Source organism: Anneissia japonica, unplaced genomic scaffold, assembly GCF_011630105.1.
Source record: "Anneissia japonica isolate Jap-2015-1 unplaced genomic scaffold, ASM1163010v1 scaffold287797_len360924_cov175, whole genome shotgun sequence".
NCBI classification, from domain to species: Eukaryota; Metazoa; Echinodermata; class Crinoidea; order Comatulida; family Comatulidae; genus Anneissia; species Anneissia japonica.
In genome coordinates this window covers 144714-171242 of record NW_022720147.1, presented here as the reverse complement: position 1 = coordinate 171242, position 26529 = coordinate 144714, and the positions used below count along the sequence as shown (strand labels likewise).

The 26529-nt window shown below is 31.9% G+C and overlaps 1 protein-coding gene across 2 annotated transcripts in view; it reads right to left on the bottom strand.

The window, feature by feature from the left end:
• Positions 1-4903: 4903 nt before the first annotated feature.
• Positions 4904-26529, bottom strand: part of LOC117111273 (zinc finger protein PLAG1-like) — a 68539-nt gene continuing 46913 nt past the window's right edge. For both annotated transcript variants that reach the window (XM_033254186.1, XM_033254187.1), the window contains 5 exons: positions 17254-17375; positions 15554-15706; positions 12339-12441; positions 9879-10039; positions 4904-9587 (listed from right to left, as the gene is read on the bottom strand). In XM_033254186.1, coding sequence (XP_033110077.1) covers positions 8013-9587; positions 9879-10039; positions 12339-12441; positions 15554-15706; positions 17254-17375 — 2114 coding nt within the window. In that variant the 3' untranslated portion in view covers positions 4904-8012. The remainder of the gene's footprint in view (positions 9588-9878; positions 10040-12338; positions 12442-15553; positions 15707-17253; positions 17376-26529) is intronic.

Genomic DNA, 26529 nt, shown 5'->3' with positions numbered 1-26529 from the left:
ATAAAATCCATGACATTATTGCATACGCAGCGAAAAATATATATGAAGGTGATGACATCACTAAGATCCAATGGCAAACATCACTGGTTCGCTGAACCTCGTATCAGACATAAGTCTTATTATTTTCAAAGAAACCCTATATAGGCCAAACCCTATATAGGCCTAACCCTATAGGCCTAAGTAGATTGGACACATAAGTGTTAAAGCAGTGCTAATGAATACATGCAAAGTTTTCCATGCATTCACACAGGAAGAAAGGCATCAGATTTCATTCACATTTGTAAACTTAGCAAAACTTTCTGAAATTGAAATCGTTTACGCTTTACTGTGACTACATTCAATACATGTGGTAACATAATTCAGTCTTAGTGAAGACCAGATCACCAATACTGATTCACATAAAAAAAGCAATAAAAAATATTAAAATAATATAATAATCACCAAAAAAACAGACGGGTTTTCCCATCCACCATGCAGCATTATGACAAACGGTTCATTTACTTATGTCACCCTACAGATACACCCAGAACAATATCACACACAATTTAAAATCTATTGGAATACGATGATATTCAACCCTTTCTACGGTGATTCTGAAAACATTATCTATCAAGTCAGCTAACTGGCAAATATTTAAAATTTCCAAAACTCCAGCAATACCATAGTTATTTGGCTTCAATAGTTTCTTTTGTCATACAGCAAGATTCGATATTAAGTTGTCTCACAAACTATGCGGACAGCAGACATAGAAGCATGTTTACGGTTACATTGGGGTAAAAGCAGGGGTAGCCCCCAGGTGGTGGCTACGGTAAAATCTGTCTGGGAAACATGAAACAAGGTGGGGATGAGGTTCGACTCTGGTCCATCTTTCGGAAAATAATGAAAAGCATTAAAAATATAATTCGCATCCAACAGCAAGTAACTTGCAAATTACAGAATAGACAATATTCAACTCCACTCCATGCCATGATACTCATACTTCTTAACATAAATGAAGGATAAAAATATGAGCTCTGCATTTTTTATGACAGACTCGATCATGAGAGTGCCACTATAAAGCAAAAAATACCTGTGATTTGCCCATATATGGGTGTGATTATGACATCATCATGGCCGTATGGAAAAGTCATACATTTTTGTCACATTAAAACTGATAGTGGTGATAGAGCTTTTTGCAACTTTTAAACATTTTTTCCAGTATACACTGAAGACGAGCTGATCACACAAATATTTAGAAAGTTATTTTTTGACTATGAACATGATTATTTTACCAATACGCCCGTTACATAGAAATCGGTAATAAAAAAAAATGTGCAGACCACAAAAAAATGTTGTCATCTCAGAGTTGTACAACGTCGCCCAACGCAATTTATCGTCGCAACTGTGTTTGTAGGAGTTAAACGTAGATGCCAAGGGTCACCAAGACATTTCGGCGGGGAAAGTTGTGTCGCAGAATATTGAACATGTCTAACATTTTCACAATGGCCGAAGAATGTGCCTGACGATAAATCGTGTCGGACTATGTTGTCTGAGTTGGAGAATTATATTCTGAATGACTAGGCACTTGCCCCATCAATACTGATTCAAAATCACACCATTCATATTAATTATGTAAGTTAGAATTCATCTACAAATACAAGAAGTGCGGTGAAAAAAAAAGTAAAGCCAATATTATGTGGAAAACAAATACAAATGACAACTGAACAGAAAACGAGGATGAAAAATCAAAAACTACAAATGACAGAAGATGGTTACAATCAAATGTAATGGGGTAAATATTCAATAATTTATTTAATGTTTTCAATGATATGCTGATGGACATGTAGGTTCCTTCACTCTAAGCACATAGATTCTGTTAGCTGCTTTAAATATTTGGAAGATTAAGCAAATTAGTAGTGTTCCAACCAAGTAAACGAGTAGGCGGAAATATGACATGATGACATGACATTTAACCTTTAATGCTATAATGCACTGCAATCTTTACTCCTGCTTCATGCAAATTACCTCATGCATATTCAGGCTGTTAATTAAATTTGCAAAAAGATATTAAATACATTTACATTGTATTATAATATTGACGAAATGTATAAAAACTGGATATATTACAAACAACCTGCTAAAGTTTTACTACTTATAAATATGAAATGCAATTAATAGTTTATTGAATTCTTTATATGTTTCATGTACATGATTTCTATGTACATAAATATATATATATATTAACTAATCAAAAATAATTCAATTTACATAACTATCAGTATCTGTACATAAGAATATACCACTAAAGCTGATCATGTTTTTTTTCCCATTATAATTATTTTAAAATTCATAAATATATATATGGCAATCTATTGTATAATACAGATTACTACATAAATGGTTAATACTGGCATATTTAACAAAAAGTAAATAATATGAAATACAAGCATATCAGAAAATCCCAGAAACAAGTTCGATAATGCAATAAATATTATTGAACATAACAAAAGAATTATCTATGATTTTGCATCATATATATATATATATAATATATATAATAAATATATATATATATATATATGATGCAAAATCGGTGAATTCAACAGTAAAACAACATTATTTGTGTTCTATCAGCGTACATATATATACTGTATATATACTGGTCTCTTATACACATCTAGAATATGATGCAAAATCGGTGAATTCAACAGTAAAACAACATTATTTGTGTTATTTGTGATATAACTCAATTAAAAATGAAAACAGATGAATGTATAATATACATGCAAGCATACACAAAATAGCAGCAATTAATATTAATAATAAATCATTGTAATAAATTAAAAATAAAGAGAACCATATTCCCTTTCAACTGTTAAACAGTGGCGGATCTTAGAATGTTTTTGCCACATGGTCTAATGACAGCAGTGGTGGCAGAACCTATGGTTGAGAGAGGTAGCATTTGTGGATCCCCTATTGTGTTTAGCCCCCTTCAATCTGTTATCTAAATAATTTCACACAGATCAGTGATTTTTGGCTGCTGCCGGGAAGGGGAATCCCTGGATCCGCTACTGGTGTAACAGTAAATCAACTAATATCAGTTGATTTTACTTAACTCATGAAGATATTATAGTAAAGTTCACTATAATATCTCCATGCTTATCTAAATCCATTATGAAGCTGCTTATTAAAATTCTTGCTGATTTTAATTGATAGTGTATGATTTCTCTTACTGAAAATCCAAATCTAGATTCATGTTTCTCAAGGTATTAAAAAAAGTGACGAACACCACTATGTTAAACCAGCAGTGAGACACCATACATGAACAAACAACAATAAACACAATGGTAGACAATATGTAAAATAGGTAAAATATGCGATTAATGCATTAAAAAATTAAGCTACAAGTTTCTTTCTTGTAAAAAATATACTGTCTATGGTAGAATCTGAAATACTGTAAAAGCACTGCCCATGTCTCTGCTCCATAGATAATAGGTGGGAGAGTGGAGAGCAGTGTTGAGATGACCCAAACCCCCACTTAAGGGGAGAGACAGAATGATGATGAATGATGAATTTTCCATTGAGAGCTAATAACATATATAAAAAATTAATGAGATTTATTGGATTTCCGGTATTAACTCAACAGACAGTATATTCTTAACTTTAAAAAAATTACAATGTAAATGCTAATATCTGACATACAGTAATGTTATTTTTAGACTGGAAGAACATTCTTATAATAAAATATAGTTAAACTTGCCATAAAATGACCAAATGATTCAACATCAAACAGTTTACCCAGCCCACCATCAAATAACAACAATTGGAAGAAACCTCAATTATAAATGTTGTACAATAAGTAAATCAATATATAAGCAATGATACAAATACTAGTTAAATTAAAAGATAAAATATTTCATTCATGTTAGGTATTGTTTTGTGAATATGATTATTAAAAAAAACCATACTGTTTTTACATTGAGAAAACATTCTAAGGTGTGTACAGAAATCACAACTTTCTTCTTAAATCAAACAAAATAGTGACTACATTATCCATTAATATAATCTGTTTATTACTCATAACACTTTTAAATAATAATTAATAAGATAACATGGTAGAAATATTGTTAATACAATCTTGCATTTGGGTAAGGGAAGGGTATTGTGTTACGAAGATACCATTGTCAGGGTAACTACAGTGAAGATTCATTCCGATATACAATCGATATATAATCGATATATAATCAATGACACCTATATACTTATAAACCCTGATAATGCTATTTATCACCTCTACTCATTATCAATTTCTAAAATTGCAATATTACCATTGATACTATTAATGTGTTCCCTCTGATACATATTTTAGATGATTATTAACAGCAATCTAGATTTTAATATTTAGTCAGAATTTTAACATATATCGCACTGGCTGCTGAACATCAATCAATAGGACCAATGAGGCCAGTCATTTAAATTTAATACCTGCAAAGCCATAATGCTTTCACCAAGATACATGTTGAAATTAAGATGGCAAAAACTTGAAAAAAAAAAAATGTTGAATATACTGTACCATTAGTAAGCCAATTATTCTACAGTTATTTTCCAGCTGCAAATATATTTTAAACTATAATATTATATATTTACTCACACTATGTAAGAGCAAAGCAATTTTCCTGATGTTCAATGAATTAAATTTTATTGTGTAACCCTGAATTATATACTATTACACAAAACTGGAGTTGTAGATTATGTTTTCCAATCTCATGCACTAAGCTTAGCATCTGCACATCTATTAAACCCTGCAAAAATTGAGTGACTTCGTATTGGATTAGAATAAAATAAATTAATAAAAACAAAGCCAATTTAGAATAAAGGTTTATTTAGTATTATACAGTAGCTAATGATCGACATTTATTAGCAGTTTTTTTTTTTTTTTTTTTTCTGTGAAGCAGGGAAAACTAGTCAAAGAGACACCCATATCCCGCTAAAATTATGGGATGAGTTAAGTTGGTGGTGAACAGTCAATCCAGCAAATTTTGAAAACTTGTTTATACAAGGAGAAATTTTCAGCTACAAGGTTTGAGCTTAATAAAATGTATAGTTCCTATTTATTGATATTTTTGTTACAATTCACAATCTTTAGATATATACTAAATACCATTGAAATTTTTTATTAGCTATTAAACAATGTTTATGTGTTTTTAGACTCAAGCAATAAATTTATTATATGCAACATTTAACTTTTTGAAATTAATTTTAAATATTATTTAGTTTGCATGATGTGATATTACAGCTTATGAGGGTTTCATTATATTTTGCTTATGCTTTAAATATTAACTTTGAAATACGATATCATTATATGAATAAGATTAATATAACATCATCTTGCTTAATGATACTCAGGTACAGAGGGTAGAAGAGGAAATAGCGATGAACCTGTGATTTAGATTATGAATGGATTAAAGGGATTAGGATGGATCAAAGGGATTTGGAGATAACATGATAACATCATTACTCAAATTTATTTTTTGTTTTTGTTGATCTAAAAATACAATCAGATGAAATTGGAGTTATTTTTTAAGAGAAAGGGACTTTTTTTTTATCATTATGAAAAATACAACTTCACTCCATAAGCTTCATAGTGATACTTACGATATAGGGAACTGTAAAGGTTGTTTTATCATGACTAATATTAAACAAATCTGTAAGTCTCACTTTCTATAGGAAGCATTACATAGCTTTTTTCCCAAGTAATTGGTGAGACTATTTGCTGGGGTATTACAGTAATTTAAAAACATCACAATAGTATTAACTGAATTTCATTCAAAACAATTCTTGGCTAGATGTTAGAAGTTGCACAGAACAAGCAATGATTAACATAGTAAGAGATGTAAATGAAACCACATGTAGTAAAAGAAAAACAATTACAGTTTTAGATGTATTGATACAGCAAAGAGTTGTACAGAAAACGAATATTTACAAATTAGACTTATGATCATCATTTTGATTGAATCAAATCTAATTGTTATTAAGCCCTAAGAAGATGTTGCTACATACAAAGGTTTTCCAAAGCTAAATTGCACAGATGTAAGAGGTAGAAGATGATAATAATAAAATGAGGAAAAATACAAGAGGGTCATTTTAACAAATAGAGGGCGCTGCCATTGTACCATTATCTCAAGCTATCTTTGTTGCAAACACTCATAAAACAGTTATTAAAATCTTTTGTATTAATGTTATTTCAATGAATATTAAAAATTAAAATGCTCTCAATTAAACATATAGATATCACATCATGATTTGAATGACAAAACATTATTTTTTAAATGTATTAAAAAGGCACCGATAAAGTAAAGCTATGATGACACAGACGGCTGTATTATGCAACATTTGCATCAATGATTTATATTCATTAAAATAAAACAAAAAGTAATAATTAATCGGGTTTTTACTAGCAGGGGTATTTTATTTAACAAGTAAAGTTAACTCAAAATCTATTTTAATAGTCACAAATTTCCGTATAACACATTTTCTATTTATAGGATTACATCACCACACACGAGGTATTTTTGGCTTAACTTCTTTAAGAAAAATTAAATAACAAAAAGTATAATAAATATAATGAAATTAAAGGGCAAAAAAAATATTAGTATTATGGTTTTCATTATTGAATTTGAAGTATATAATATATATTAATGCATACTGTGATAATTATTTATGTTTCACTTAAAGTGGGTAGTTATAAATTAAAGTTAAAAACGCAAAAAACGATAAGGAACTAATAAAATTGATCACAGATTTCATTTGTACACCCACCCACACACACACACACACACACACCTACCCCCACAGATACCCACCCACACCTGAGACACCATAACACATAGTTTCCCTGTCCCACAAAACCCCTCACACACTCTTATAGTTATATACATTAACGTTATTACTTGCAAATACGATTATAATTTAAATGACAAAATAAAAACATACTAATAATCATAAATTGTATATATTTTCTAAAATCTAACTATATCTATATTTGGATTAGTTTTTTAATTAAATGTTAATTTATGTTCAACCACAAGGCTTTAATATTCATTGAGTATATATCTATATATATATTTATATAATACCAAAATTGATTAACAAAAAAGAGTATAATACAGATTATAATTATTACTTAGTAAAAAATGTTTCTGTATAATATTCCAATAAACACATACACATTGGCACCAATAATTATATAATTTTCAGCGTTGCTAAGAATGGTTCACAACCAAATCACCTGACTTTCGAAAATTGCACATGACAGCTGATGTATAGGACACCCTCGTTTGTGGTTTGTTACCTATACTATACCAACAACATTCATTTCCCTCGATATATAATAAATTTTTAAAATGAAAATGAAATTATATGAACAAAAACAGGTTTGGAATTACTGTTGCTCAGTACTATCACTTGTCAATCAATCAATCAATCAATAAATACCTGGAAGAACATTATAGTTGTTTAAGCATTTAACCTCAGTATAGATTTATTACTAAGATAAACACAAGATAGCATTCTCCCCAATTTACGCGTAACAAAATAGAAGCATCGATTTGGCAGAAAAGTAATCACTCTTGGAAGAGGGCGCCCTAGATATTGCCGTGGAAGGTGTTCGCGTCACACCAAAGTTTGTTACCAAGTGCGTTTTTGTTCCTTAATTGAGAAGAGAGCATGCATTATAAATCGACACTTCTGATTGTTACGCGTAAAGGTAAAGTCGCGCGGTGTATGTTCTGGTCAAAGCGGTCAAGTTCAAAAGTAATTTACAAGAGGGTGCAGTACACTGCGTTATTACAGAATTTGCAGACAGAAATCGCAGAGAACGTTATCTTGTGTTTAGAGGGTACACTCTACAAAAGGACACTAGAGGGCGCACTCTACAAACCTTAATATAACCAAATTGTAGAGTGTATCCAACATTGTTCTTATGGAAACTCTATACAGATGCTTTACTCTAAAAATAACTATGATCAACATAATCACTGAAATGCTTGGTGAAAGCGCGGAAGCCCTTGAATCATTGGTTGGTTATATTGACCCTGGCTCATACCACTCTGTGCAGAGGGGTAGCGAACCGTCTGTGATTGAATTCCTTGGTTAGGCATCGTCATAGGCTGCGAATGAGGTAGTTCCGACTGTGTCACGTACGCTGAAGACTGAGGTAATGCACTTGGGGACTGCTTCATCGGCATTGATGCGGATGCCGTGTGAGGGGGGTTAGCAGTTTGTTGCATCGGCTGATTAATCGGAAGAAATCCTAACAACCGACCGAGATCATAACTATTGGGATTCAGCGTGTCAGTTAAATCTTGCATATCTTTGTTATCTCGACCCGTGTCCATCATACCCATGTCCATTGACATGCCGGCAGGCGACTCTTTCATGTTAGAACCAATCTTTGGTGATATTCGTACATCTGTCTGTGATCGTTCCACCATCACACGGCCATGTGATCTTATGTGAGGGACCGGTGGAACCTTTATTAGGTCCACATCATTTGGGGGCGGTTGCCCTAGAGAGGATGGTGCATTTGGCACAAAGTCTGACATCGGTAGCGGAGCAAGTTCATCGAGATGCTGCTGAAGTATCTGATGAACAGTTGCCGTGCCAACTGCCCGTAAATGTTCACCCATCTTCATCCCGAATTGCTCTCCATTATGACTCTTGCGAGTGTGTCTCACCAAATGGTCCTTACGTCCAAACCTTTGACCGCAAGTTTGACAAAGAAAGTTTTTCTGACCCGTATGTACTACCATGTGTCTTCGCACATCTTTGCGTGTGTAGAATTTACGATCGCAATCATCACATTTGTGCTTTTTTTCCTTTGCGCCATTACTCTTACCCGAGTGTACCTTAATGTGTTCTATAAGCACGTCGGTATTTTCAAAGTCTCTATCACACACTTTACAAGTAAGTTCACCAGCATCAGCGGCATGCATTGCTATATGTTTTTTAAAACCTGGTTTAGTGTTATACACCTTGCTACAATTCTCACAGTGAAATGACTCCTTATTAGGATCATGTGTTTGCAGATGGTTTTTCAAGTGATCTTTGCGGTGAAATTTCTTGTCGCAGTATTGGCAATGATGGGTCTTTTCCGGTGAATGGGTTGCCATATGTCGAGATAATTTATAACTTGAAATAAATGCCTTTTTACAATCAGGCTTTGTGCAAATAAATGGACGTTCCCCTGAGTGCATATAACTGTGGGTTTTTAATTTCTCCATATTCAGGAAGATTTTTGAGCATTGATCACACGAAAAAGTTACTTGTTCCTTATGCTTACGACCTTTTCCATGTCGCCCAATCAACTTCTCTTTCCCAGTCTTTAGCACAATCATCTGTTTACCTGCCCGTGTTAATGGTCCGTCTCGTGGATTACTGGAGCTTGTTTGTGCCCCTGTCATTTTCTTTGATTTGGGTTTTCGTCCACGGCGTGGTTTCCCTGTCTCACATGTATGTACTTCAAGTAAAGAGAAGGTACTGAATCCCCTATTACATGTTGAGCATTTCCATGGGTCAGATAGCGTGGTGGGTTGTAAACTCGAAGATGCCTAGAATAAACATCAAAAAACAATAAAATATTCATCATTCACTCAAATAATCAACAATTATTAATTATGTAGTTCTATTAGAGGATGCAGGGCGAAAGCACAACCCTATGGCTAGACCCGATAAAGGGACAATTATGAAGAAAGGTTAGAGCCAGCTTGTCGACAAAAGAATTGAAAGTTAAAATACAAAATTTGTGCCATTTAGCACTATTTACTGCAAGTTCCAATGGTTCATTTCACTCCTCTACCAATATTTAACAATAAAAACACATGTTAAAAATAACACAATACCTGAGGATCATTCAGATTTGAAGAAGACTGTAGCATCGATAAATCTGGTTTAAATTCTTCTTGAGGATTCTCTGTGACGTCGGTGAAGTCATATTCTGGTGTTGATAAGTGACTTCCACCAGCCTGGGATGACGACTGCATTACTGATACCTGAGGGGATTCTATAAAACAGGAATTAAAATAAGAAAAATGTTAATTAAATTTAAAAAAAAAAAAAAATTCAGCTAATCCTCTCCATAGTCTTCATATTTTCAATATGGATCGTTTGATTTGCGCGACATAACGCTAGAATAGATTCACGCATCCTAACTATCCTACGTTCTCTGCACAATGCAAATTCAGGATAAACTGCATCCTAGAATCCAGGCAACAACAAGAACGCAGATGACTTCTTAGTGACGTAATTATGTTCTAAAACCTACCGTCGTCGTGCAAGTTAAAGCTCCCTAATAAAAATCTTAATCCCTGTGGTATGTAATGTAAGTGTAATCTTAAAGTCATCTCCTGATGATCTCAGAGAAACACTTGGCACAACCTACAACTGAACACTCTTCCTACAACCAATGATAAACCAGGAAGTTTGTTTCTTATTATTTTCAATATTCATTAGACACTCATTACTATTCATGATGACATTTCAATATCTGATACATAAAAATATTGAATTAGTAATGACTATCATCTTCCGTTTTTACTCTTCCTCATCAACTTATCAACGACAAATATGTTCATGGTACTCATCAATATGATAGTATGACATTAATATTTATGACTTTTCTTCATCAAATGAGTAATCATAGTATTTCCTGTTTTAAAAAAGTTCTTGACATTTTTCCCTCATCGACTGATCTAGGTCATACATATTCATGATTAGACATCAATATTCCTATCATTCAATTAAATTAATATTATTGTTCTCTAGTTAGTTTTCCGGGGTACAAAGTTCATTCTTTTTCTTCCACAAAAAATAGAGCCAGGTGTGGTGATATTTTAAGTAGTATACAAACAAGTAGGAACGACTAAATATTTCTGCCCCATATTTCAAAGGTAGGACAAGCTGCATATTTCTGCGCTACAACTATAATGTTCCATGTGTCTCAGCAATTTTATCAAAGCTAACCTTCATCCTGCACCTTAGGGAGATAAATTATATTGAAATAACACTATTCATACTACAGTATTACCAATCAAATAGTAACATACAAGAATTTTACAAAAATAATGAATACTGCCCTCTAGAATTAAATTTTATCAAAGTTTCTTGTCAATACACAGATCATGTTTAACTATCAAGAGGGAAGGTATGGGGAAGAGGATATGTTTCCCTGGGAATATTTCCAATAGAATTACTCCTTAAGCCCAAAAGCACACAAAAGCTACCTGTTTTTTGGTTTTTTTACAAAATTTTATTTAGCTTTAGGTGGCTGAGTCCCTTCACAAGACAATCATTCACACAAGATACTCTACATAGACTAAGTCTGAGCATGAGGCAAGTGATTTGGGTGGGAAACGAACCCACAACTTCCAGATAATCAGCCTGGTGTCACAACCACTAGACCGAGCTAGTGCAATTTGATGTAATTTAATGAATGTTATATTTATATTAGTAGTGCCATCTGAATTGTGATGTAATTTAATTAATGTGTCTTTTTTGTATTTTATGCAAAATGGACCATGAATTTCCAACATATTTAATGGATATTAAAAGATTATTATTTTATCTTATCTTAGCAGCTAGAGTTAAATCTGATCACCAAATAAAAAGCTTTAGGCTCAAGGACAAGGATATGATATGGCAAACAGTGAACTTAATCCCTTTTAAAATTTTTAATCCCTTCACAAGACAATCATACACACAAGATACTCTACATAGAAAAAATCTCATTTCCAAATACTTGCACATTTTTTTGTAACATGCGTATGAAAATACCACTTCTTTACGGTGGATTAACATGTTTCCGCATTTATAGTGACTGGTTCTAGTCAAGAAGAATCTGATGTGTAAACATATCCAGGGTCTGTAGCCAACTTGCATTTAAGGCTGAAACAGAATGTGAATAATTTTTTCAGCCGGTCTACAATGCAAGCCAAAGTACAGCATCTATTCCTGGCTAGAAGTGGACAGCAAAGGACTCCCATGAGATTAAAAACCTGAACAGCAAATGCTGCAGCAACTGCCTGTCTGAACGGTTGTATTCATTTATAAATTACAATATAGGCAGATCCAGAGCAGCGGCAATGTCAGCGGGTCGTATTTTAGATTTTTTTTAGAAATGCTTTTAGACAGGCTCTAGTATGGAATTTAAATCGAAAATTAGCTTGGTTTGTAATACGCATACAGTACTGTGTTCCCCTCTTCATCCTTTCTTTTCTGTAATTATCTCTTTTTTTCTTTTTCTTTGGGACCCTAGCCTCCCTAGCCTCCTGGATCCAGTCTTGTATAAGGTCTGTTTTCCATACCTGTTTTTGTTGTACTAAGCGGGTTGTACAGAAGCTTTGTCTGCATTTTATTGGCGTACTCTGCAGCGTACCAGACTTTCAATTCTGTATGTGGTGGAATGGGCTGAAAAAATGAAAAGAAAACATCAAATATAACATCTACCCTTTTAGATATTTTATTAAGCAAATAATATTTTAATATTTTTTTTTTGCAAAGTCATTCAGATAAAAATATCTTAAACATTTAATGGGTTTATGTCTCCTTTCCTACTCATCAAACAAGCCAAACCAGTCAATTGCCGCAAAAATCAATTTTTAGATATTAATACAGAGTTGAACAGTAAAATGAGAACTATAAAATGGTAAAAAAAATTAATATTAAATCCGACATTTCGTTATGAAGTACAGGACTTTAAACATACAACTGTTTACAGAATAATAATATTTGAGATATCAGCCCTCAAAGTTTATGATTTTGGGGTTTTCTCAGGCAAAAACCATCACCAAATTGTTAAAAATTGTTGTTTTAACATTTAAAATGGAGGTAATATCAGCATAGCATGATGTATAGATACATAGAGGTTATTTTAGTGCAATAAAATAGATTTGAACAATTTTGACATTCCAGCATGTTTTGGCCATTACCTCTGAAACAGGATTTGCAACGAGTGACTGGTTTAGCTGGTCTTTGCCACAAATGAAGAAACTTTGTTTTACAGGTATTGCTTGCTAGCACCAAAGTTAATAAAGTCAACTAATAAGTCATTAATTCAATCTAAAACATTAAATAAATTAAGTAATTACATATTTCCCACTCATCATGTGAGGAGTCTTCTTCTCTACCCATAGTAGACAAATAACATTTGCTAGTTATTTATAGATACAACCATCATCATCATCATCATCATCATCACCATCATCATCATCAGCATTTACTTGATTATCATCACCATCAGCATTTTACTTGATTAGACCATACTTTTTTTTAGGATAACCTTCCAACTAAGCTAACAATATCCTCACCCCCCCCCCATCCCTCATTAATGCACAAGGCTACAAAAGAAGTAAACGAAGTGCACCTCAAACTGCTGCTAAGCCACAGTCTCCATAGCTTTTACAGCAGACGTTTCTTTCTAACTAATATACTATACAATATAATATTGTACAAAGCGCAAATAAAGTATACAATACAGTATTTTCCACTGTAGTATGCAGCTTGTGAACTCAGATTAATAATTATACATTAAATAACTATATAGTGAGTTCTCATATAAATTTTTAATAAAAATAAATAGGTTCTGATAATCAGCTTAACAACCTGTAAAATCTGTGATTTACCTGTCAGGCACTCGTAACAACCACGTCCAAGTGTAGTTTCTCTGTACCGAAGTGCTATCACTGTTACCGGTATAGATGGCACTCCGGTACATAAGTACGATCACTGTACTATGGGATAGCAATTTTACGGATACTATCACTGTACCATGTGATAGCAATTTGGTACAGAAGTGCTACCATCTGGTACAGTGACGTATCGATGTAGGACTTTATCATTGAAGATGAAGTTGAGTACGATCAAAAAGCATCAACAACAAAAATTAACTCAATACCTTTATTATATAAATATACAATAGAGCATCATCTTCATAATAATATAAATATAAAATAGAGCATCCTCGTCACACTTCCCTTGACCCAGTTAAACCTAACCAGACCTAACCAAGCTTTTAATAATAGAATATGCTGAAATTTATAACGCGCCAATTCAAAAAACATTATCAAAGGCGCATTGAACAATTAACCCAATTAAAGCGATTTTATAAACAAAAAAGTTTTCAAATTAGTTTTAAATGAGTTTAAATTTGAAGATTGTTGAACAGAAAGAGGTAATATATTCCAAAGATAAGGTGCCTGAACAGAAAAAGAGCGTTGTCTATATGTTTTTAGCTTTCTCCTTTTACAATGCTTCTATGCCTCATATTTTTCATGGGTTGGAACAACAGCACTTTAGGCAAATGTTGTCAACAATGAGGTCAGTAAAATCATGAGATTCCCACAAAATGTACTCAGATAATCATATTTTATTTGTCAGTGATAAACCAATTTGACAAGAGCAGACAGAAAAATTTTAAGAAATCAAGTCTGTCAAAATTTTTTCGATTGCATAATAGGAATCTATAAGGTACCTGCATTTTTGCTAGAAACAAAAAAAAAATGTTTTCGAACCATGCATAGAAAACAGATTTCATGTTTCATATTTTTCTTTTGTATCCCTATATTGTTATTTTATCTTTAATAAAATTTATATTAATCTTTCATCATAAACAAAGTTTGGAAATATCAATTATTATGGAAAATGGAAAGATTATACGAGAACTTACCTGGGATCACAATAATCAATGAAATTACATTTTTTTGGCTACATTTTACAGTTAATATCATAAGAACACAGAAAATGATGCATCCATATGAAGAACTTGATACGTTATTTTGATTTATTTCCACATCTTTAAAAGCTTAACTTTTTGTATTAACATATTTAAATGCTTAACTTTTTGCATTAATACCTTTAAATGCTTAACTTTTTGTATTAATATCTTTAAATGCTTAACTTTTTGCATTAATACCTTTAAATGCTTAACTTTTTGTATTAACATATTTAAATGGTTAACTTTTTGTATTAATATCTTTAAATGCTTAACTATTTGTATTAATATCTTTAAATGCTTAACTTTTTGCATTAATACCTTTAAATGCTTAACTTTTTGTATTAACATATTTAAATGCTTAACTTTTTGTATTAATATCTTTAAATGCTTAACTATTTGTATTAATATCTTTAAATGCTTAAATTTTTGTATTAATACCTTTAAATGCTTAACTTTTTGTATTAACATCTTTAAATCCTTAACTTTTTTTATTAATATCTGTAAATGCATAACTTTTTAGTATTAATATTGTTTGTATTAATGTGAAAATTTTATATTTTTAAATTCAATTTTACACCCGTGTCAAAGAAAGAACTTAAGATTACATATGCAAAGCCAGGTTCCAGTGGGAAAAAATGTTTGATACGTTGTACAACTAAAGACACAAAAAGGGTGTTTGACGAAAATCTTGAGAAGGGTTAGTGAGATATTAAAAAATTTGTATCTCATTAACCATTTCTAGAGTTTTTCCTCTGAAGACTGGCTTTCAGATTACATGATTAAAGTACAACAATATCAAAGTCTTACCTTGGATGTTGTAAAGTAAACGTCATTATTCCATTGGTAAGCTACAACATTCTGTTCAAAATATTCCTCAGCAGGCCTGACGAACATCATCCAATTACAAACATCCTCGCAACTTGTGTCAAGGATCGCCTGCTGTAAATTATCTTGGAATATCTAACAAAAAAATATCATAGATACAAGGTAACTTCATTGTCTAATGTACGGATGTAACTGAGACTTGCCTTCGGCAACATAAAATACTGAAGAAATGCACTGTGTTAAAAACTTAATTTTGCAATTAATATACACACTGCCAGTATCAATATAATACAGATACAGTCATATTTAAACAATCCAAAATTTAAACAAATAGAACTAAATATAAACTAACGAAGTAGACATATTTCATACATTCTTACCACTTGACAATATAACTATTTTCCAAGATGTATTAATCCATTTTGCATGTTAAAAATACAAAAATCCTGAGGTCTCTTTTGATTGTATGTGATACTTAAAACTCTGTTCTGCCTAAATGTATTTGACTGAGGATAAGAATTCAATCTGAACTTCTACATTATTTTTTCCAATAAATAATAATATGGAGGAAAATTTAAAAAGACCATTTTGAACACTGTAGCAGCCTCAGATAATATCTGAATGATATTCACAGATTCGCATAATACTCTGTCTGGCTAATCTGAACAAAATGGCTCTCCAAACCACTATACTAAATAAAACAGCTCTAGAACCAAACGAAGGTCACAACTAATGTGCATAATAAAAAATATATAAATAATATATTTAATTAGTTATATAATGAAATAAATTATATAAGATTTGATAATTTGCATAAAGGTTTCTATGGGAGAAAAAAACATCAATTTGCTAATGATGATATCACATCATGACCATATATAGGCATACCACGACTACACATGGGCATACAACAGTTTTTTCAAATAAAATTTGATAGTCTAATGTGCCTTTCGTGGTATATAGTAACAGAAAACAAAAAGAAATAAGTGACTGTAATAAGGCGATTATCTGGCAGCCTATTGATGTCGACACCTGTATGCTAATTTTTACTTAAAGATGTACTGTTCCTTGTCAAAAAAATCATAAAAATCATTTATGAAATTAACTTGCCCATTTTGAAGTAACATAAAAAATATCAACTTGAACATAGAATTAGTGTATTTAAAAAATACTTACCCATAAAAACCATCATTTTACAGCAAAAAAATGATAGAAACACTTCCAGTCACTAGAAGTGTTTTATAACCTTTATTATAATCCGGTTGAAAAATCAGGGAACACATTTTTTTTATTTAATAATTTCTATGCTCAAGTTTATAATTTGTATGTTACTGCAAGATGAGCAAGTTAATTAAAACATTATTTTTTATGATTTTGGTCATTTTCAAGGGCAGCAAGTCTTTAGTGGATTGGTTGCGACACCTCAATCCAACTGATGTAAACAGTATGACATCATGAAAGTAAACTGAGATTGGTGGGTAATCAATGCACAAATGAACAACTTCCAAATTACTCTCCAGTCTATCAATTTTTTTTTACAATGGTCATGATGACATCACATCATGACTTTCTTTATATGGGCATACCACAGTTTTTTTCAACAAAAACTTGATAATCTGGCCAGAGCTTAAGATTAATAATAACATTTTTTTGTTGTTAAATAAGATTATGCTAGTTCTTACCTTATAACAAGGCCTGTGAGTATCGTTGTTGTTTGTTTCAACCTTTGTAAGAGACCGGGGTGCAATGAAGGGGCCAAATTGAGTTCGCCTCTGGATTAGCTTTCGTGCAAATACACCAAGAACTAAAGAAAAATAAAAAATGAGAAAGATACTGGATTAAGTAGGTGTAGAAAATTTTATTTTTAACAAAGTTAGTGATTGGGTTTCAATCCCTTGCTGTATATATCGCTTGTGTTCTTGGGCAAGGCACTTCATCTACAGTACATTGCTTCAGTCTACCCAGCTGTATCAACGGGTACTAGCAAAGTGCTTTGAGTAACCTGTGGTGGATTAGCGTCACACCCAGGGGGAGTATCACACTCTCATCTGCTTCACGCTACAGAAACTGAGGATAGCTCGGCAAGGATTTCCTTTTTACTGATTTGACACACTCTTCTTTGGCATGCGATATACGAAACCAAACACTATTACTATTTTTATCATTATTAATTATATTTTTACAAAATTACAAATCAAATAAAACATGTGGTTATAAATATCAACTGATTTAAATACCGGAAGTAAAAATTATGATAAATAACAATCTCTGAAATCTGCCAAGATCCAATCTTTATTTGTCCTTGATTAAACACTTACTCCTAATGGATATTTCCAGAATGTCAACCACACTTAAACTCTGACCAATCGGAACAGAATAATGTCACTCACACTTAAAAACTGACCAATCAGAACAGATTAATGTAAATCACACTTAAAAACTGACCAATCAGAACAGATAAATGTTAATCCCACTTAAGAACTGACCAATCCGAACAGATTAATGTCTATCACAAGTAAAAACTGACCAATCAGAACAGATTAATGTCAATGACACGTAAAAACTGACCTATCAGAACAGATTAATGTCAATCACACATAAAAACTGACCAATCAGAACAGATTAATGTCAATCACACTTAAAAACTGACCAATCAGAACAGATTAATGTCAATCACACATAAAAACTGACCAATCAGAACAGATTAATGTCAATCACACTTAAAAACTGACCAATCAGAACAGGGCCAAGAATACAATGTCCCCTAAACACACATTATCAATAATAAAGGGGCATGGGTTAGTAGAAGGGTCTATTACCTCATCCATCAAATGGGCCATTAAGCTGTTGTTCATGTGAACATTGGCTAATATGAGCAAAAAAAGAAGCCTCAGAACACTATTGTAAGAAGGATTGCCGCTTATATGTAAAACAGTGATGTATTCCGTATTGATAATTCTCAGCTCATGTGCAGTATCAAGCTTGTATCTGGTAGTACTTGTCTGACTAACAGCAGGGAAGCCTCATTTCTAATGAATCATCATTAAGCTGTTAAAAGTATAATCAAACATAGTAATACGGAGTCACATGACCATGTCACATGACGTGGGAAGGCTTTCATTATAAACTCAATATCATTACTTCCTCGAAATGATTCAGTACCGGTAACTAACATCCTGGCAAAGATTTTAGATTGCACCTGATAAAATAAAAATCATTTTTTTTTTTTGAATAATTCATCCACAATAACTTTTAAAATATTTAATATTTTGTAAACATATATTTATTTATACTGGAACATAGGGTAATTATGTCTTAGTTTCAAATCCTCCATAAAAATACAAAAATAACAACAATTCCACTTTCCAATATGGACATAAGAAGGTAATTCTATCCATGTTTTGATACAAAAAAGAAAACTTTTCATTTAGTTTCTGAAATTAATCATCCATATTTTAAAATAAAACTTCATAGCAATTTACACTAAAAATTCATTTGGACCCTGCTTTCTTTTTCTTTTCTAAAAATGGGAAATATAGGCCTATTTCTAGTATGTATGACTGACCTCCTTACTCTTTTAAATGCACAGAAGATACATTTTTATGATTTATTACTAATTTTGTATTTACAAGCATAAAAATAGGTGCATATAACAATTGTGAGATACTTCGTTTTAAAGGCAATACATTTTTTAAATTTTGCTAAAAGCTTATGATAAATTTATAAATACTGTACTGTACAATTGTAATGATACAATATAACAATGGTGGCAAGCAGGACAAAGATGACGACAACAACAATAAAATATTGTGATATATGCTTTAGAAATGAGAAAGGAAAAACTAAACAAAACAAAAGAAATGCCATGGAGGTATATAAAATAATTTATTTTATCTCCTTGGAAAAACCTAAATCCTCAAAACAACAGGTTGAAAAGTAATAAAGAGAAAAGCTATACCTAACATGTAATATAAGTTTAGAATACACATAATGCATAATGCGCGAGTCTCCACTTGTAATGCATGAGCATCCATTTATGTCACATGTCTAAGTTGTATTACCACAGTGATCACAAAAGTATTTATAAAAAATAATATGTATAGGTTGATTAAACCTTAAATTTCATTAAATTGAAGTGAATTAGTCATTAAAATGTGAAAACAGGCCATATAAATTTCTTTTAACAAAGGTATACCAAGGATTGTATCCATAGTAGTTCCACAAAAATGAAAAATAAAAAAAAACATAGAGGGTGTCTATTTTGTGATTTTCGCATAGAGGGCACTATATATAAATTTCTTTTTGGTCTCACGAGTCAGACACCAACAGATTTAGCAAGGATAAGAACAATTTTGTTTTATTGACGTGTTGGAGTAGACACATGATAGATGTCAAAAACACCAGTAACTTCTGTACAACATGATGCGCACACTTATGTAAAAAAAAAAAAAAAAACATGTAGAAAACACATATGTTCATTTTTTAATAAAAACGAAAAGCTTATAAAGTTATGAAGGAAATTATGTGTAATGGCCTACCAACCTTCAGCCCTCCCTCCTAATCATCTCAGCATGACCTCTTTATTGAAAGGTCAAGTTCACATGAACTCATCCATTTGTAGACAATATAACAACCTTCACTCGATTATTACAGTTACAAGGGCATTCACTCAGAGATGCAAAAATTCATAAATGCCAACAAAATAAAAAGAATATTTATAAATTTATGAAACTCATTAACAGTCTATGGTGTAGATCATATTAAAAATGATATAAAAATAGCTGAAGGTTATTAATTAAAGAAATGATCAACATTTCAAGAGATTAAAATTAATTAATAAAATACAGAAGGAAGTTAAGAAGGTTGTACTGAAGTATTGTATATATTCGGAACAGACTGATGACATCACAAGTGGCATCATCAGCCTGAGCTCTCATAAATTGAACCTTGGTCAGTTTAATGTCCAGTTATATTGACAGCCAGTTTCACCAACACTGTCTGTTACAGAACGCAGGCCCATATTTTGTATTGCATTTATTGTTTTAAAGAAAAATCTGTTTTGTTTAATTTACCATGTGTCTTAAAATTTGTGACAAAATCTGGAACACTTAAAAATTCAATGTTACATTGAATTGCTCATTTAAAAAAGCTACTGTAAATTAAGTTTATCAATTTGTAATAAGACACATATCAAAACAATTTAGTTTTCGCTGATTTACATATAATTATAAATATCCTGAAATTAATTACCAGCCAATTTAGGGGCCATTCATATTTATCAACGTTTCCAAAAGAGTACAAAACATAGGGGGGAGGGGGTTGAAAATGTAGGCGTGAGTACACTTTTAAGAAAGAGATAAAATGTTGATGTCAAAAAGACACAATTTAACATTTTTGTGTCTACTCTTTCGGGGGGGGGGGGGGCGAGGGTTACAGAAAAGAGAATGTTTTGTACTCTTTTGAAAATGTTGAAAATTATGGACGACCCATTAAGAGTTTATAAAAATAAATAAAGAAATGATATTATATCTCTTAATTGGTAATGAAATAAATGACCATTTTTAAATTGAAAGCAAATTACTTAAATATACATTATTATTAGGAATACATGTATTTTATTTTTTGGCTCAAGGCCAAGTTATGTCAACTGATTTACTATGTGGCAATCCTATCACAAGACAAACATCCAAACAAGATGCTCCAATAAGTTTCATTATGAGTTGTTCTTGGGTCTTGAGAAAAAATCCTTTTACTATGATAAGAATTCAATCTAGGATTCAGGGCAGGTCCACCCTGCCTTGAAGTTTTCACCCAGTCTAAAGCTAATTTCATGGCAGTCCACCTGCCTTTATTAATCCACTCTTATTTATTACAGTTTACCAACGTTATCACCCACCCACCCTTAAAATGTTTACCATCCACCATTGCACCGGGTAATCACTGCGCCGCATGGCAGTGGTACAACTACAAATTCGCTCCATGTGAGCGTTAGGCGATGCTACGCCGTCTACTGATTGCCGGTGGCAGTAGGAACTTATTGTCAATAAGAACGATATGTTGCGCACACATCATAGTGCTGCGTCCTCCATAAAATTGCATCAGCCAATGGCCATAGGGCTATGTGTGTGGCTGGATTCAATTTTTGTATAGTTGCAAACTTAGAGATTTGGATGTGAAGCATCTTAACCACCAAGCTACAGACTACTTTGCTAAAAACATTCACAATTATCAACCTTTCCACAAGTGTACAAATAGTACTCTTATTCGGTACCCCCTCCATCCAATCTGAAAGTGTACAAAAAAAAATGTGTATTTTGTAAAACAATTCTCCATTTTTTTGTGAAGCAATGTACTTGGTTGCTTAAAAATGAATATTATATCCATGGTTACATTATAATTTTACCATTATTTTACATAGTACATGTTATTTTGAATCAACACTTTCATGCATAAGTAAAAGTGTACAAATGTGTCTACCCCCTCCCCTCTAGCTACCCACTCCCCTCTAGCTACCCCCTCCCCTCTAGCGTACTGTTTGTACTCTTGTGAAGATGTTGATTAAATGTTGAACGACCTCTAATTAATTCAAATATCAAGTTTATTTTCGTACCACTTAGGTCAACAGAGATATATTTCTACATGTTGAATGCTACGTGATATGCATTAATTCTCACTCACACCGAGACAAAATATATGTATATAAATTTCAAAATTTATCTATCAGCAAATTAACTAACTCTAAGGTCATATCTAAGCCATTTGCAGAAAATTCACATGCTATAGAAAAATTTATTACCCGAGAGTATAACATTTTTCAATTAATTTACAAGTGCAAACAGTACAAATTTTATAATTTTATTATTAATTTAGATAGTACTAAATTTATTAGCACATGAAGCATTGTTACAGAATTTATTTCTTGGTTATAGTTATCTCTGGCGTGAGAATATAGTGTACTATAATATGTTATCACACGAACATATTTTACAATTAACATGTGTTAAAACGATTTAGGACCCTCACCATCTGGCTAAAATCAAGAAGCAACATTTAAAAATTTAATTAATACATAGAATAACTCATTTACATGCAACTAATAAATAGGTTATTAAACTTTCACTGACAAACATATTTAATATACAAATATGGTTTAATGATTTTTAGAATATAAAAAAAATTTAAGAGTCCATATATAAGTTACCATATTGAACGGTTATATTTAAATTTTAATTGGTAAGAAAAATTTTGTTTCTTTATTTTAATTTTTAAAAGCCAATAACTTACCAAGTATAAAAAAGTGATAGACCCTATATTAGAAAACAAATGTTTGTGTTGTTAGTTTGTTTTTGGAGATATTTTATAATACTAGACTTTTTTTTTTGTAAGTATTGTAGCTCTTCAAATATAAACTCACTGCCTACTTTTAGGGGTGTAAGTCTATTTTTTTTTTTTAAGATTATGAAAATTGGTGAAGGTGGAACTAAATCTCTATTCCAATGAAAACTTAATGGTCATATATATTTTAATTCAATTAGTCGAAAACTAATAAATTAATTCCATTTCAACATTAAATTGGTAAACTCACAAGAATCAACAAGTTGCATTATCATCTTCCTATGCCAAATACAAACATATTTTAAGCATAATCTATGACTTTATGACACCTTTTATCAATTTTTATGTATTTTACATGTATTAACGCTGAATAAAATCAAATCAAATGTTTTTTACAGGTTCCTTTAAAGCTTGAGAATATATTTTTTGAGTAGTTTTATTTTCCATGTTACTTTGGATCATCCTAATGTTATTTATTAAAAAATAGTTTGTAGTCATCATATTTAAGATATATTTTCATTAACTATTTTTGTTTTTCTTCAGTTTATTTATAAAAAAAAGACTGGTATTTATGAAGAAATAGCTGGTGGATGTGTACAATTTAATTTCAATGTGAACTTTTATTGTTTTACTGAAGACTTAATAAACAGACTTTTATTATTGCACTATACTAACATCACACTATAGAATATAGAGTAAATTTTTATTTATTTAACTTATATCACAATACAAAATAAATTTTTATTATTTTGCTTATGTCAATACAGTACAGAGTTAACTTTTATTATTTTACTAATGACTTAATAGACAGAGGATTTTCATTATTGGGTTGGACTGGTTGGATTTATTCGGTGTAAACACCAAGGATAGCCCACGAAAGTCTAGAAGAAGACTTACTTCCAGTGGGGTCCTTCTGGTGGTGATTGGGCAGTACACCAGGAGACAATCCCCTACTCTTTTCCGAAGAGTGTACTGCATTCTGTAACATGCACATGGGCCATAAATGTACACAAGACCAATGGCTTAAATGAAAGATGGTGCGCTTTTAACTTGTATTTCAGCCTTCCAGCTGAAATACAAGAAGAGGCAGCAATGGAAAACAACAGTGCGCTCATTGAACACAGTATATTGAGAGAGTTATGATGATGTTATTTAGACAGTGAACCAAAGTAAAGTTAGGCAGTAGGCCTATGTTTTTTTTTTTAAATAGTGATTTATAATTCCTTTGGCAATCTCTGTGCATTTTATTTAGGCTCTGGAATGCTGCTAGTGTACGGTAGGCTACATAAGTATTGGCCTAGGCTGCACCCTCGAGTGTTAAACCTCGACCAGGGCCCGGAGCAGGGAACAGGGGAGGATCTAGCCCGTTAAGAAAGAGGGGGCATGAATGTGCGAACTGAGTAAAAGTCTCATGGAAGAGCCCTTGTTAGGGGTGAAAAGGGCAAACTCCCTTTAAACCTCTAGCACCATAATTAATTTGAGTTTGTACTTGATTGATTTTTAACATTTAGCATGGTTATTCTCTAATTAGCTGTTACAAAAAAATAGGGGTGGTGTACGCTCCATATGCACCACCCCCCTAAATCTGCCACTGGGGAGGGAGTTATTATGCCAACCATATATCTCTGTAGTTGAGTACTGTAGGTAATAAAGTAGAAATACCCCTTAACGGTACTGATTGCTCAACCAAACTTGTGAGACAGGCTGGTGATAATAGGCCTGGTTGGTATGGTACACCCTAATGCCAGTACCTAATAATAATATGTCATATGATGATCATTATCCTCAGCAGTAACAACAATCATCTTATGATTTAATTTTGGACAATATCCATTGGAGCCTTACCAAACCAAACTTTTAAGTGATTTACCAAATTATAACTCGCATTCCAACCAACAATTGTAACATCTATGATCTCGATAGATGTAAACAAACCCTAATACCCACTATAAGTCACGTGACCTGAGCCGCCGATTCGGTCTATTGTACCGGGGACCTAGAGATCTTTACAGTTCAGCACACACAGTAGCTACCACTACATTAGCCAACTAAAGCAGCTGCTTTCTCACACTATACTTACATCACACTATAAAGTAGAGTAAAGTTTCATTTATTTTACTTCACAATACAGAATGATTTTTTTTATTTCACTTATATGTTAATACAGAGTAAACCTTTATAATTTATTTTTTGTACTTAAGCATTACCACAACACATGATCTTCAACATACCTGTAACTAACCTTACTCAAAACTTTCAAGTGTAAATCAAGGGCGCCTTTCAAAATGATACTTAGGCGTATTTTGATTGGCTGAATCTACGACAGCCATCTTGTTGTTAAGTCATAATAGGCAGTGGACTTCATTAAGTCAATTATGTCATAATGTAAACAAATCACATCATGTCATAATGTTTACAATTTTCAACATTTCCACAAGTGTACAATTAGTACTCTTTTTCGGTACCCCCTCCCTCCAGTTCTCCATTTTTTTGTGAATTCAACTAAACCAATGTACTTGGTTGCTTAAAAATGAATATTATATCCATGGTTACATAATAATTTTACCATTATTTTACATTGCATGTTATTTTGAATCAACAACACATTTATGCATATATACTGTAAGAATGTACAAATTTGTCTACCCCTCCCTCCTAGCATACTGTTTGTACACTTGTGAAAATGTTGACCCCTAATTAATTCAAATATTTAGCTCAACATATATTTCTACATACTGAATGCATTAATTCTCACTCATTTTCCGAGGAAAAAAATATATGTATATAATTTTTGAAATTTATCCATCAGCCAATTAACTAACTCTAAGGTCATAACTATGCCATTTGCCGAAAATTCACATGCTATACAAAAATTCCTATCTTTCCTATTCTATCCATTTTTCAATTAATTTACAAGTTCCAGCTGTACAAATTTTATAATTTTATTATTAATTTAGATAGTACAAAATTTATTAGCACATGAAGCACTGTAATTATAGAATTTATTTCTTGGTTATATAGTAGTTACCTCTGGCGTGCGACTATAGTGCACTATAATACATTATCACATGAACGTAGTTTACAATCAACATGTGTTAAAACGTCACCATCTGGCTAAAATCTACAAACAACATTCGATAATTAAATTAATACATAGAATTTACACGAAACTAATAAATAGGTTATTAAAACATGTTATACAAATATGGTTTAATGATTTTCAGAATACAAAAAAAAATTTAAGAGTTTATACATAAGTTACTATATTAAATAGTTATATGTATTCAAATTTTAATTGGTAAGGACAATTTTGTTTTTTTCTTTTAATTTTTAAAAGTCAATAACTTACTAAGTACAAAAAAAAAAATGATACATTAGAAAAGAAACGTTTGTGTTGTTAATTTTTTTGTTTTTAGAGATATTTTGTATTAAACTTTTTTGTAAGTATGGTAGCTTTCAGGTATAAGCTTACTGCCTAGTTCAGGGGATCCAGTAGGACACGTGCCCCATGCCCCATGCCCCCTTCCCCTCCTCTCCCCCTGTTTTGCCACTAAATTTCAAAATTTCAAGGCATATATAGAAACTAGAGCTGTCATTTATCTATTCTGAATATGTTGTGCCCC